The sequence below is a fragment of the Podarcis tiliguerta genome (assembly GCF_965153285.1).
Source record: "Podarcis tiliguerta genome assembly, chromosome: 13".
NCBI lineage: Eukaryota > Metazoa > Chordata > Lepidosauria > Squamata > Lacertidae > Podarcis > Podarcis tiliguerta.
Window position 1 is genome coordinate 18,335,688 of NC_139546.1, and position 12,791 is coordinate 18,348,478.

The window sequence follows — 12,791 nt, forward strand, 5'->3', positions numbered from 1 at the left end:
TGAGTGATTGATGATCCAGGACTGGAGGAATTCTTGGGGAAGGGAAAAGACGTGTCTCTCCTGTCGTTTGAGATTAGCATTGGCAGTAAAAATCTGGCTATTAGTGTGTCACATCCTATATTAAACATTCACCGCATTATTAAAGAATAAATATACATATTAGGGACAAATGCCCTGATCCGGAGTTTGCATATGTGGATCTACCACACTGGGTGTGCATCAGCTTGTTGTGTGTGTGTGTGTGTGCAAAATTGCACCCAGCAACTTGAAAATAACTGCATCAGTGTATGTAGTTCTTCATTCTGATCCCACCATAGAAAACTATGCACCAGTTTGTGCTGCTGGCGTTATCCATTGGTACGACAGTTTGCAAAGCAGCCGTCTGTCTCTTCTGTGATTCTCAGGATTGGCGTTATAAAGCCATGCTTAGCTTCGCCTGAGCAATTGCCCAAAGGCCCTTTCTGCTCGAGAAAAGACAAAGTCCCTTCTGAGCTGTGCGTACGCCGAGATGAAAAATAATTATAACTACAACATTAACAACATTAATAAATTCCGCACCCAGGCAACCCTAATCCCGTGACAAGAAAAGCTCTGTGGGGTGATCTGTATAAATCATGCAAATCAAACCTATTTTAGTATCTCCTCTTACTTTGCTTAATGCCTGCTCTTATATTGTACGCTTATCTGTTTTGTGTAGAGGCCGCTTCCTACGAAGCATCTTGAATTCATGATACAATTAAAACATACATAAAACAATCGCATTGCATATTTAGGCGGGGGAAACAATACCACACAACTTCAAACCCAATACAGATTCCGACTGTTATAAAAATATCTGCTTGGAATGCTTCTTGAAAAAGGAAAGCATTTAACAGATGTCAAAAACACAAAAGAAACAGCATAACATAGCAGTTTTATTTTAGATGGTGTGTTGTTTTATTTTGCACAGTGCATAGATTTGTTTTGAAAAAAACATCTTCCATAATTTAGACTGCAATCTTATACGCCAGGTGTGAGGAACCTCTAGCCCCCCCAGATGTTGCTGAACTACAATTCCCATCACCCCTGGCCATTGGCCATGCTTGTGGGGGCTGATGGGAGTTGTAGTTCAGCAACAGTGGGAGGACCGGAGGTTCCCCACACCTGCTATGCATACTCACTTGGGAGTAAGCCTTATTGAACTCCATGGGACTTAATTCTGAGTGCACAGGATTGCACCATTATACTGAATTGTGGATAAGGAGGACGAGGAGCTATGAATCTTGTTTAGCCCTGGCTTCTGATTCCAGTAAGGCATTGCCTACATGCTTTCAGGTGTGCCTTCATACCCTGAGTGTTCGAAATTTGCTTTAAAAGAAAAAAGAAAAGAAACAAAACTGTGATTCTCAGGTAGTGAAATTCTGAGCCCCAAACCATGCTCTGTGCAGAACTGCAATGTTCACAGTCTGTCTTAAGTCCCACTGTAGCGTTAGCAGAAAAAGCTTCCTTCTAAAAGCTGCCTTAAGCAGCTATGGTTGGAACTACTGGGCTGGACTCAAAGGTAGCCCAGTGCTAGATTTACTTATAAGCTAAACAAGCTATAGCTTAGGGCCTCACTCTCTTGGAAGCCCCCCAAAAATTTAAAAGAAAAAAAAGGATGTACATTTCCAAAATATAAGACAAAACAACGAATTAAATAAAACCTACATACAGCAACAGTGTTTTGTTTTGGGTTGTGTAGGCTCCTATGATGTAAATCATGGGCCCCGTCTGCTAACCTGCTCCCTAAAATATCACTGGTTTGCTCATTTCTATATATAGGGTGCCTACATTCTGCATGTGCAAATGGCTTTAGATACCTATTAGGTCCATAAATTACAACTTCCGGGTCATGTGGCCAGCATGACTAAGCCGCTTCTGGCGAACCAGAGCAGCACACGGAAACGTCGTTTACCTTCCCGCTATAAAGCGGTACCTATTTATCTACTTGCACTTAGGGGTGCTTTCGAACTGCTAGGTTGGCAGGAGCTGGGACCGAAAGACAGGAGCTCACCCTGCCGCGGGGATTTGAACCGCCGACCATACGATCGGCAAGTCCTAGGCACTGAGGTTTTACCCACAGCGCCACCCGCGTCCCTGAGGTAGCCCCACTGTAATCCATGGGACAAGTTAGTCATGGCACCGATTTCAGTGGGACTAGCTAACATCTCTGCCTTCACGAGACAGGAAGGGCAGCATATGGCTTTACAAAGGGGGACGAGAGAGTGAGCGAATCAGAGCTAAGTTTGCACAGTTCATCCATCAGTTCTGTTTCCTATGGAGGTAACAAATCACCTGCTGTTCCATCTGGTGACAGTCAGTCTCCGGGCGGCCTTTATTGACTTAGCTAGATTTGCTTATGTGCTTTCCATTAACCCCCTTTTAACTGCCACATTCAGCCGGGCGGTTCTGAAGGTTGCAAGACGCATAATGGAGAAGGATGCTCTTGCGAGCGGACGCGGAATGCACATTAAGATAAAACGTCGGGAAAGCTCCGTTTTCGTGCATGCTCAGGGGTTTTGTTCAAGCCCAAGAGCTGGTTCTGAATAGTAGAGATTACCCTCTGGACAACATGGGGAACCTCTGAACACAGAGGTCCCAGAGAGGAATCACAGCCCGGTCTTCCTCCTGCTGCACAGCCCCACAATTCTTCTAGGATTTAGGAGACAAGGGCTATGGCCATGCCATCCCAATCTCCAAGCAGTGAGAAGCTCTTGGGGTTCCAGTGGTTTACCCATGGTTTGGTTTCCATGGAGAGAGGTCAGCAGAGATTGTGGTGTCTTTAAGATATATTGACTGGGAGCGGCCGCCGAGACCACATAACGCCAGTCTTGAAAGACCTACATTGGCTCCCAGTATGTTTCCAAGCACAATTCAAAGTGTTGGTGCTGACCTTTAAAGCCCTAAACGGCCTCAAAGGCCCAGTATACCTGAAGGAGCTTCTCCACCCCCATCGTTCAGCCCAGACATGGAGGTCCAGCTCCGAAGGCCTTCTGGCATTTCCCTCCCTGCGACAAGTGAGGTTACAAGGAACCAGGTAGAGGGCCTTCTTGGTAGTGGCGCCTGCCCTATGGAACGCCCTCCATGTCAAGGAAATAAACTATATGCAGTGGTTTTTTTTCTGGGGGTACACAGGGGTACACATACTCCTAAACATATCGTGAATCTAAGTTTGACCTCATTGAGGGGCAGTATTTCAATATGAGTGGGAAAATGAGAGTACCCCTAAACATTTTTTTAATAGGAAAAAAAGCACGTCCTTCCACAGTGGGGACATAGGTTTCCAGGCAGGAGTTGATCACAGTGAGGGTTTGCCAAGTGTGCCTTCCTCTTAGCACGTTTCTCCCTTTCGTCCTGAGTTCGAGCATCTTCAAAGCCCATGACACCTTGGTAAAAGCTGTTCTCCAACTGGAGCACTCGCAGGCCGGTGTTCCCCAGTTGTCAGTGTTTATACTACATTTTTTAAAGATTTGCCTTGAGAGAGTTTTTAAACCTCTTTTGCTGACCACCAGCATTACGCTTTCCATTTTTAAGTTCAGAATAGAGTACAGTACAGTGGTACCTCGGGTTAAGTACTTAATTCATTCCGGAGGTCCGTTCTTAACCTGAAACTGTTCTTAACCTGAAGCACCACTTTAGCTAATGGGGCCTCCTGCTGCCGCCGCACCGCCGGAGCACGATTTCTGTTCTTATCCTGAAGCAAATTTCTTAACCTGAAGCACTATTTCTGGGTTAGCGGAGTCTGTAACCTGAAGCGTATGTAACCCGAGGTACCACTGTAGTTGATTTGGAAGATGATAATCAGGCATCTGCACAACATGAACAGCTGACCCTGCTTTCCCCCCAAGTGGACCTTTGGACCACATCATCTCATGAACAATCTTTGAGCAAGTGTGGGGTGTCACTGGTGGGTGGGGCCAGGGGAAAAGGGGGTGGAGCAAGAGGTGTGACTCTTACCTCTGTACAGGAAGCTACATTCCAGCCTTACGGAACCCAGATGTTTCTACAGTCCCCACCCTCCTGCCTTGCCAATATTTTCATCTTCCATCCAGGCAAAGAAGACGCATTATCATAGATCAAAAATACTGTCTGGCCAAGGAAAAGTGCTTGAAGGAGTAGGCCAGGGAGGGGTCTAGGGAAGAGAGGGATGCCCCAGAGTTTCCCTATAGGGCTGCACTCTGCCTGGGGTCTGGAGGCTCCCTGCACCTGATTTAAGAAGTGTAAATTACGCTTGACGTTACATTTGATTAACGTATAATTTCCTATTTAAAATGTCAAATGACATTTACGCAGCAAGGATGGTTGGGCTGGAACGCATCCACAAAATTAATTGCGCTTCTCGTGGCTTTGACATTCAGCTACTGAACTGTGTTTTTCAGGACTTGGACGAAAACGCCAGGAGAATCCTTTGCCAAGCAAATCTTCCCTTTGCTTGGATTTGTGCTGAATTCTTCTTACACTCTTGGAGAGCCAAAGTGGCATAGTGGCTAATGTGCTGTACTTGGGTATAGGTGCAAATCCCTACTCAGCCGTGGGTGGTCTTGGGCTGTGAGCCCTACTTTTCAGGGTTGTTGTTGTGAAGCTAAAATGGGTGGTGAGGGCGGGGAGGAAACAATGTACCTTACTCTGAGATTGCTGGAAAAAAAGTGGGACAAAAATATAATAAATACGTACACCACTCATCCCCTTCAGCTGCTCTGTTAACTCTGTTTAAAGTTGATGGGGCCTAACAATATACCCATATTATCAAGGGCTCATTTCCCTGTGTGCTCACTAATATCATAGGATCATAAATGTCAGAGGATGGTGTCTAAGAACTGGAGGAGGGAGCCTTATCAGCCATCTAGTCTATTCCCTCGCTCGATGCAGGAGAGCCAAAGAGTTAAAGCACCACCAGGGCACAGCCATCACCTGCTAAGAAAAGTTTTTCAAAGGCCAAATGGGGATCGTCCTTCTATCTTCCTATATACATAAAAATGGAAGGCTGTTGTCATGTTGCAGTTCATGTGGTCACCAACAGGTGGCCACATCAACTCCAACATGACCACAGGATGTCAGGTGGCCTAGGCTGCAGCTGTATTCATTGGAGGGGGAAGCACCTCCAATGGTTGTGGGGATAGGCAATGGGATGGGTGAGGTATAAAGGTAAGGAAGGTTGGGCCAACGTGGGTCTTGGTGGGTAGGCAGGGTTGGTGAGCAGAGTGAGGAGCGATGGCAGCCCCTGGTGAAGCAATAAATAAGTAATGACTGCGCAAGTCAGCTGACTCATGTTCAAGTCAGTGCTGCTTAAATTTCAAAGACCAAATTTAAAACCACAACAACACGAGGCACATGTCAGCGGAAGAGCATTTTGCAGATTAGCAGTCGAAATCTAACATTGGGAAGTCTAGTAGCTAATGACCACAGAGCTGCAAATTTCTAGATAGGCAAACTTAGACCATAGAAATGTAACTGGTGGAGAGAGGGCTCTGTGTAATGTCATTTCCCCTGCTTCCAGTGGCGGGAAGAAATGGGAGATATAAAGCCTTCTCCTCCTCATCTGTCTGTTTTCTCTCTCTCTCTCTCTTTCTCACAATATCTTTCATGCAGACGGATATCTATCTGTACTCTCCCCGAGCGCAGACTCCATTTCTGTACAGTGGTACCTCTGGATGAGAATGGGATCCGTTCCGGAGCCCCGTTCACATCCAGAAGCGAATGCAACCTGCGTCCGCAGGTGTGAGGGATGCGATTCGCTGCTTCTGCGCACACGCGTGACGTCATTTTGACCATCTGTGCATGCGTGAGCGGTGAAACCGGGAAGTAACGTGCTCCGTTACTTCCAGGTCATCGCAGCGCACAACCTGAAAATACTTATCTCGAAGCTACTTCAACCCGAGGCAGGACTGCATTTAACTTTGTCTGTTGAGACCATGAAGTATTTTACCTGCACAATTTTGCTGCTGCCTTTGCTGTGTTCCCGTGCAAGACTGCCAAGTAAGTAAACAATATATTTTAAGCTTACTTTATAAGTTGTTGCCTGATTCTTTTATTAAGAGGGAAACAAAGGGGAAGCCAACCTATTTCGTTGGCTGGGATTGACTCATAAAATGAAAGGCTTCACAGCATCAGGTTTTAATACTCCACTCGACCCCCACACCCAACGGAGATTGGAGGGATAAATTGGAACTAATATATCCTCTCCTGCCCATTGATAAACCATCCCACACATTTTGCTTGCCTGGCTGGCTTTAGAGCTGCTGCAACTTCACACAGAACAGTTTTCAAAGTGCAGCGGGGAGACTGAAACTTGAAAGCTGGTCCTGGGGCTGAGTTGGCAGATTCTCCAATGGACACCTGAGGTGGGCTGGCCCAAATTAAGCCCTGGAATAATGTGAGGCCGCTCTTTGCTTCCCTATCCCAATAGAACAAGACTTCTCCTCTTTCAAGAACTGTAAATGAGAGCTCTTTAAAAGAGAGAGAGAGAAAAATCCACTTATCTCTTTCGTTGTGCTATACACTACAGAATCAAGGCTCATTACTATAGAGCCAGAGGGGGAAGTCACATCATTAATCTCTCTGTAACCGTCACATTTGCTAGACTCTTCCCTCTGAAGCAGATAGGCCTCCAGGCTAAACACACAGAGGAATGGGGAGCCTCCAACAACTAGGGTGTCCTACTTTTCTAACAGAAGCCAGGGCTCCCTTTCTTTCTCTTTCCTTGAGAGCAGCAGGGCAGGAGGAGAGTGGCAGCCAGCCAGCCAGCGAGCTTGCGATGATGAAAACACCTGATTCAGTGGGCAGAACCAGGAAAGGACTTTTCTTGGAGAGCTGGCAGAAGCTGGCCACGGTTTTTTTAGATACCGTATTTTTTGCTTTATAAGACTCACTTTTTCCCTTCTAAAAAGTAAGGGGAAATGTGTGTGCGTCTTATGGAGCGAATGCTGGCTGTGCAGCTATCCCAGAAGCCAGAACAGCAAGAGGGACTGCTGCTTTCATTGCGCATCGATCCCTCTTGCTGTTCTGGCTTCTGAGATTCAGAATATTTTTTTTTCTTGTTTTCCTCCTCCAAAAACTAGGTGCGTCTTGTGGTCTGGTGCATCTTATAGAGCGAAAAATACGGTATTAGCCAACGGCCATAGCAACATAAAACAAGCAATATATACAAATTAAAATATATACGAATAAAAAAAGACAGCAATGGCTAAAAAGGGCAATCAAATGACCATGATTATCGTTCAGATAGTGGCCCTTAATCTCATTGCACCCTCGATAAACCTAGCAACCTTCGCTGTTGTCTGATCATTTTGATCTGATGAAAGAAAGAACAATGTGGCCTCAGATGGGTGGCCTGGGATGGTAAATAAGAGTGGGGTGATGATCTCATTACTCAGATCTTTTTAAAGGGGACAGGACAGGAGAACATGAGCCACTGTTTCCAGATTACCATCTCCACAGGGGCAAAGTCGTTTCGCAGTTGGCATCTTTTGGTATCTGCCCTCAAGGACGGCAGAGGGCATCACATCCAATCTGGCCAGTGTGAAGGCACATCTGTATTTTGGGATAGTTAATTTATACAAATATGGTGCCAGGGAATCAAACTGAGGAGGGGGGGGGGAGGCATACCAAGAACAGAATTTCTTTATAACGGCCAGATTGTTCTGTTGCTCTAAGTCCTTCAGATGCTGTCCAATTAGCTTTTTGCTTCATGAGAAGTTGATGTGGGCCATGTTTTTTGGCGGGTTAAGAAGAAGCAGAGAACGGACGTTTGTTTTCTGGCAAACTTCTAGGGCCACAAACACACCACCCTTTTAAAGCAGTATAATACCGCTTTGAACAGCCACACAAAGACGAAACAACCGTCATTTCTTAAGGGTGCTGGGAGCTCTTAGGAGACCCCATTCCCCTCATAGAGCTACAATTCCCAGAGTGGTTTAACAGCCAACCCCTCTTCCCAGGGAACAGTGGGGTGGGGGACCTGTGGCCCTCCAGATGTTGGGTTCCAGCTCCCATAAGCCCCAGTCAGCATGGCCAGTGGTCTGGGACAGAATCACAGAATTGTGTTGGCACAAAAATAGAAGCAAGAAGAATTACAGACGAAAGAAGAATGGCGGATGAAATTGATGGGCTATGCAGAATTGGATAAATTAACAGGAAGGATTCGAAACCTGCGGGACCAGAGATTCTTATAAGACTGGAGTAAATATACATACTATCTGAAAAGTAACTGTAATGAACAGATTACGCTAGTAGGATTGCAAGACGTTTTGTAAGGATGACTATCTGAAATATTGCAAGAAAGACTATGAGGAGAAAGAGAAATTAAGAAATGCAAAATAAGTGATTAAAGAACGGAAAATCACCAGAGGTGTTGATGGAAGTCTAAAATATTATATAAGAGGGGGGCCACTAGGTGGCGCGTTGGAAGATGGCCGACAATAACATCTCTCTGACCCATACGAGGTATTAAGGGGCTGCTATGGGAAGTAGGCAGCCTTCCTACCCCCCCAAGGGTATGGGGGGGGCTGCCCTGCCAGCGGTGTTCATAATGCACCCCCTGATCCGAGAGACGGGGGTGTGGAACACTTGGCAAAAGCCCTCGATGGAATCAGATCTTCCCGACGCCGATTCCAATCAGCGCGTGCTGGTTGCTTCAGCCTGGAATTATAATTGGACTAATTGGCAATAACGGATCAGAAGAAGGCTGAAGCACATATATCAAGTAAGGCTCGAGATAAGGACTGCTGACTAATGCATCTCTGTGATCGGGAGTGACGGATGGATAAGTAAATCTCTTGATGAATTACCACCATGAGAACGTAAGGCTGGAACGAAGGGGGGGTGTGGAGGAAAAAACTCTCTTAAATTCCTTTGCATGATATGACTACAATAATCCTCCACCCTAGAAAGAAATAAGATCGTCGCGTTTTAAAAAAACATAAACAGAACTTTAAAACTGTGTGGGGGAAATGACTACAATACGAGAAGATTGAAAGGCGAGAAGGAGGAAAATTCCTATGACGCAGTTAAAAAAACATGGCGTCTCGCAAAGACAGGCTGGCAGGAGAACAGACGAGGGGGAAGAGATTCAGGGCTTTGAAAAAGAAAGAAGGCTGGAATGCAAGTTTGACCTGACAGAGCCCCTGATAATGTCTGATTTATTGGGCTAGCCTGAGGAAAAATAATGGACCGACCGAAGACTAACAGAGGTCGTTCCTGAATAATTTGAGCTTGGAAGAGCACAAAACCCACACAGAGACGCCAAATCTTCAATCTGTTTGTGAAAACCATCAGAGATTGCAAAGAAAGGAATAAACGATAACAACAAGAAGAGAAAGAAGGTAATAAAGATCTATCCGATTCGAACTGGATGGAACTGTTTAATAAAAGCAGCAAATAAGTGATGTCTGGAGTCATCTGGAATTTTGGACTCGTGCTGAGCTTGATGTATGGGTACCCCCCAAAAATTTTAAAATTTGGCTGTATAATTTGGAATTAATGTGATTTGAACAATGTGATGTGATTGGCCTGTTAATAAAAATTATTTCAAAAAATAAAATAAAATATTATATAAGATAAGAAGTTATGTTATATGATTGTTGGAAATGATATGTTAAAAAAACTAATAAAAATGTATATGTACAGTGGTACCTTGGGTTAAGTACTTAATTCATTCTGGAGGTCTGTACTTAACCTGAAACTGTTCTTAACCTGAAGCACCACTTTAGCTAATGGGGCCTTCTGCTGCTGCTGTGCCGCCGGAGCACAATTTCTGTTCTCATCCTGAAGCAAAGTTCTTAACCTGAAGCACTATTTCTGGGTTAGCGGAGTCTGTAACCTGAAGCATATGTAACCTGAAGCATATGTAACCCGAGGTACCACTGTATATATAAAAAGAATCACAGAATGGGGCTCAAACTCACAACCTTGAGATTAAGAGTCTCATGCTCTATTGGCTGGGCTAACCATGGGAGATGTATTCTGGCAGCACCTGAAATCCCACAGTGGCCCCCATCTTTGCACTATGCAAATTATTATTATTATTATTATTATTATTATTATTATTATTATTATTATTATTCAGCACTGTACCTGTAGTTTCGACAATGCCTTCCAGGATAACAACAATCTCGAACTGCTCGCTCCGCAGCGATCTCTGCGAGAGGGCAAAAAAAGGGCTCTTTTCGTTGATTTCATGGCAGATGGTGAGAGGAGATACGAGGAACAGTTGGTCGGCCCCAGTTCCGAATCCAACGTCGAGCTCGCATTGGTCTAGTGGCAGAAATTCACCTTCTGGCGTCTGTCGTGACTAAAGAGAGAGAGAGAGAGAGAGAGAGAAGTCCCACTGAGTCGAGAGCAAATCTCACAGCAGCAAAATGATAGGAACTTCCTCAGGGTGCCTGTATAGTGTACCTTTCAAGCTGCAGAGTCTCCATTGGAATTAAAGCTGAGAGGGAGAGGGTTTTGAGTGGGGGTGAGCTGAACCTGGGTCTGGGTGCAAGACTCTCTCAGGAAAATCAATGGTAATGTCTTGTTACAGGGAACCAGGCAGAGGGCCTTCTCGGTAGTGGCACCCGCCCTGTGGAACGCCCTCCCATCAGATGTCAAAGCGATAAACAACCACCTGACATTCAGAAGACATCTGAAGGCAGCCCTGTTCAGGGAAGTTTTTAATATGTGACATTTTAGTGTATTTTTCATCTTTGTTGGAAGCCGCCCAGAGTGGCTGGGGAAACCCAGCCAGATGGGCAGGGTACAAATAATAAATTATTATTATTATTATTATTATTATTATTATTATTATTATTATTAGCCCCACCCATTTCATGCATGCACCCACACCTTCATGGCGGAAGAGCAAATTCCCCCATCAGCCAGAGGATTGGTTTGGGTTTCTCCCTCCAAAAGGGGTGAGGGGGAATCATACTGAGCTGTGTGCCAGTGGCAGTCAATTCTGTGTCCAGGGCAGCTGTTTATCAGCTCCATCTGGTACGCAGGCTGAGACCCTCCCTGCCCGCTAACTGTCTCGCCAGAGTGGTGCATGCTCTGGTTATCTCCCGCTTGGAGTACTGCAATGCGCTCTACGTGGGGCTACCTTTGAAGGTGACCCGGAAACTACAACTAATCCAGAACGCAGCAGCTAGACTGGTGACTGGGAGCGGCCGCCGACACCATATAACACCGGTCCTGAGAGACCTACATTGGCTCCCAGTATGTTTCTGAGCACAATTCAAAGTGTTGGCGCTGACCTTTAAAGCCCTAAACGGACTTAGCCCAGAATACCTGAAGGAGCATCTCCACCCCCATCGTTCAGCCCAGACACCAAGGTCCAGTGCCAAGGGCCTTCTGGCTGTTCCCTCACTGCGAAAAGTGAGGTGACAGGGAACCAGGCAGAGGGCCTGCTCAGTGGTGGCGCCTGCCCTGTGGAACACCCTCCCATCAGATGTCAAGGAAATAAACAACTATCTGACTTTTAGAAGACATTTGAAGGCAGCCCTGTATAGGGAAGTTTTAAATGTTTGATGTTTTATCGTGCTTTTAATATTTTGTTGGGAGCCTTCCAGAATGGTAGGGGCAACCCAGTCAGGTGATGATGATGATGATTACAACTCCCATCAGCCTGGCTCATGGGAGTCATAGTCCAAAACAACTGCCAGGATGGGCAAGGCTGCCCTATTCAGCACATTACACTCCTGGATTGAGTAGAGTGTTGCCATTGTGCCTTCTCCAGTGGTGAGCCTCGAAACTGCCATTTTAACATTCCACAACTGCCTGCAGTCACAATGCTACAAGGGGAGACCTTGTGGGAAATATATACAGTGGTACCTCAGGTTAAGTACATAATGCGTTCCGGAGGTCCGTTCTTAACCTGAAACGGTTCTTAACCTAAAGCACCACTTTAGCTAATGGGGCCTCCTGCTGCTGCCGCGCCTCCAGAGCACGATTTCTGTTCTCATCCTGAAGCAAAGTTCTTAACCTGAGGTACTATTTCTGGGTTAGCGGAGTCTGTAACCTGAAGCGTATGCAACCTGAAGCATATGTAACCCAAGGTACCACTGTATGGTGGTCAGCTCTCATTCCTGGTCACCCAAGGCTGTTGCCTGCCAGCACAGGAGCTTACTGTTAGCTGAAGAACATCCATACGATTTACAAACTTAATCCTGGGCACCACAATCTACCAAACCGCATTTCTAAAATCTCTGCTTGGTTTCCTTCTCCCTTCCAATCCATTTTCCTTTTGTGTCGTGTCTTTTTAGACTGCAGGCCTGAGGGCAGCGGCTGCCTTTGTCTCCCGCCACACCATCACCTGTCAGCTTCTCTGTAACTGAAGAATGGGGTTAAATAAAGTAGGAAAGGACACCCAGCTGTGCTGAGTAAGTCAGGCACAGGCAAACTTGACCATCCAGATGTTTTGGGACTACAACTCCCATCACCCCTAGCTAACAGGACCAGTGGTCAGGGATGATGGGAATTGTAGTCTCAAAACATCTGGAGGTTTGCCTATACCTGGATTAAGTGTTGCAATGTTTGTTTTCCATCACTAGGAAAAGCTACAGTTCTGGGAATTGTTATTTCTGGATGGGCGATTCTGCTCTCTCTCTTGTTTTTGCACGTCATGGACACATTCATAGAGGAATAGTGGTGGATTTACACTGGCATGTAGCAGATAGCTCAGTCCATAGAAGATGAGGCTCGTAATCTCAGGGCTGTGGGTTCGAGCCCCACGTTGGGCCAAAAGATTCCCGTATTCCCGGGGGGGGTGTGGACTAGATGTCCCATGGGGTCCCTTCCTA

General features: G+C 45.9%; 1 protein-coding gene across 2 annotated transcripts in view; it reads right to left on the reverse strand.

The window, feature by feature from the left end:
- Nucleotides 1-12,791, reverse strand: part of LOC310661833 (G protein-activated inward rectifier potassium channel 1-like) — a 35,421-nt gene that overhangs the window by 4,355 nt on the left and 18,275 nt on the right. For both annotated transcript variants that reach the window (XM_083408328.1, XM_083408329.1), the window contains one exon: nucleotides 10,090-10,306. In XM_083408328.1, coding sequence (XP_083264454.1) covers nucleotides 10,090-10,306 — 217 coding nt within the window. The remainder of the gene's footprint in view (nucleotides 1-10,089; nucleotides 10,307-12,791) is intronic.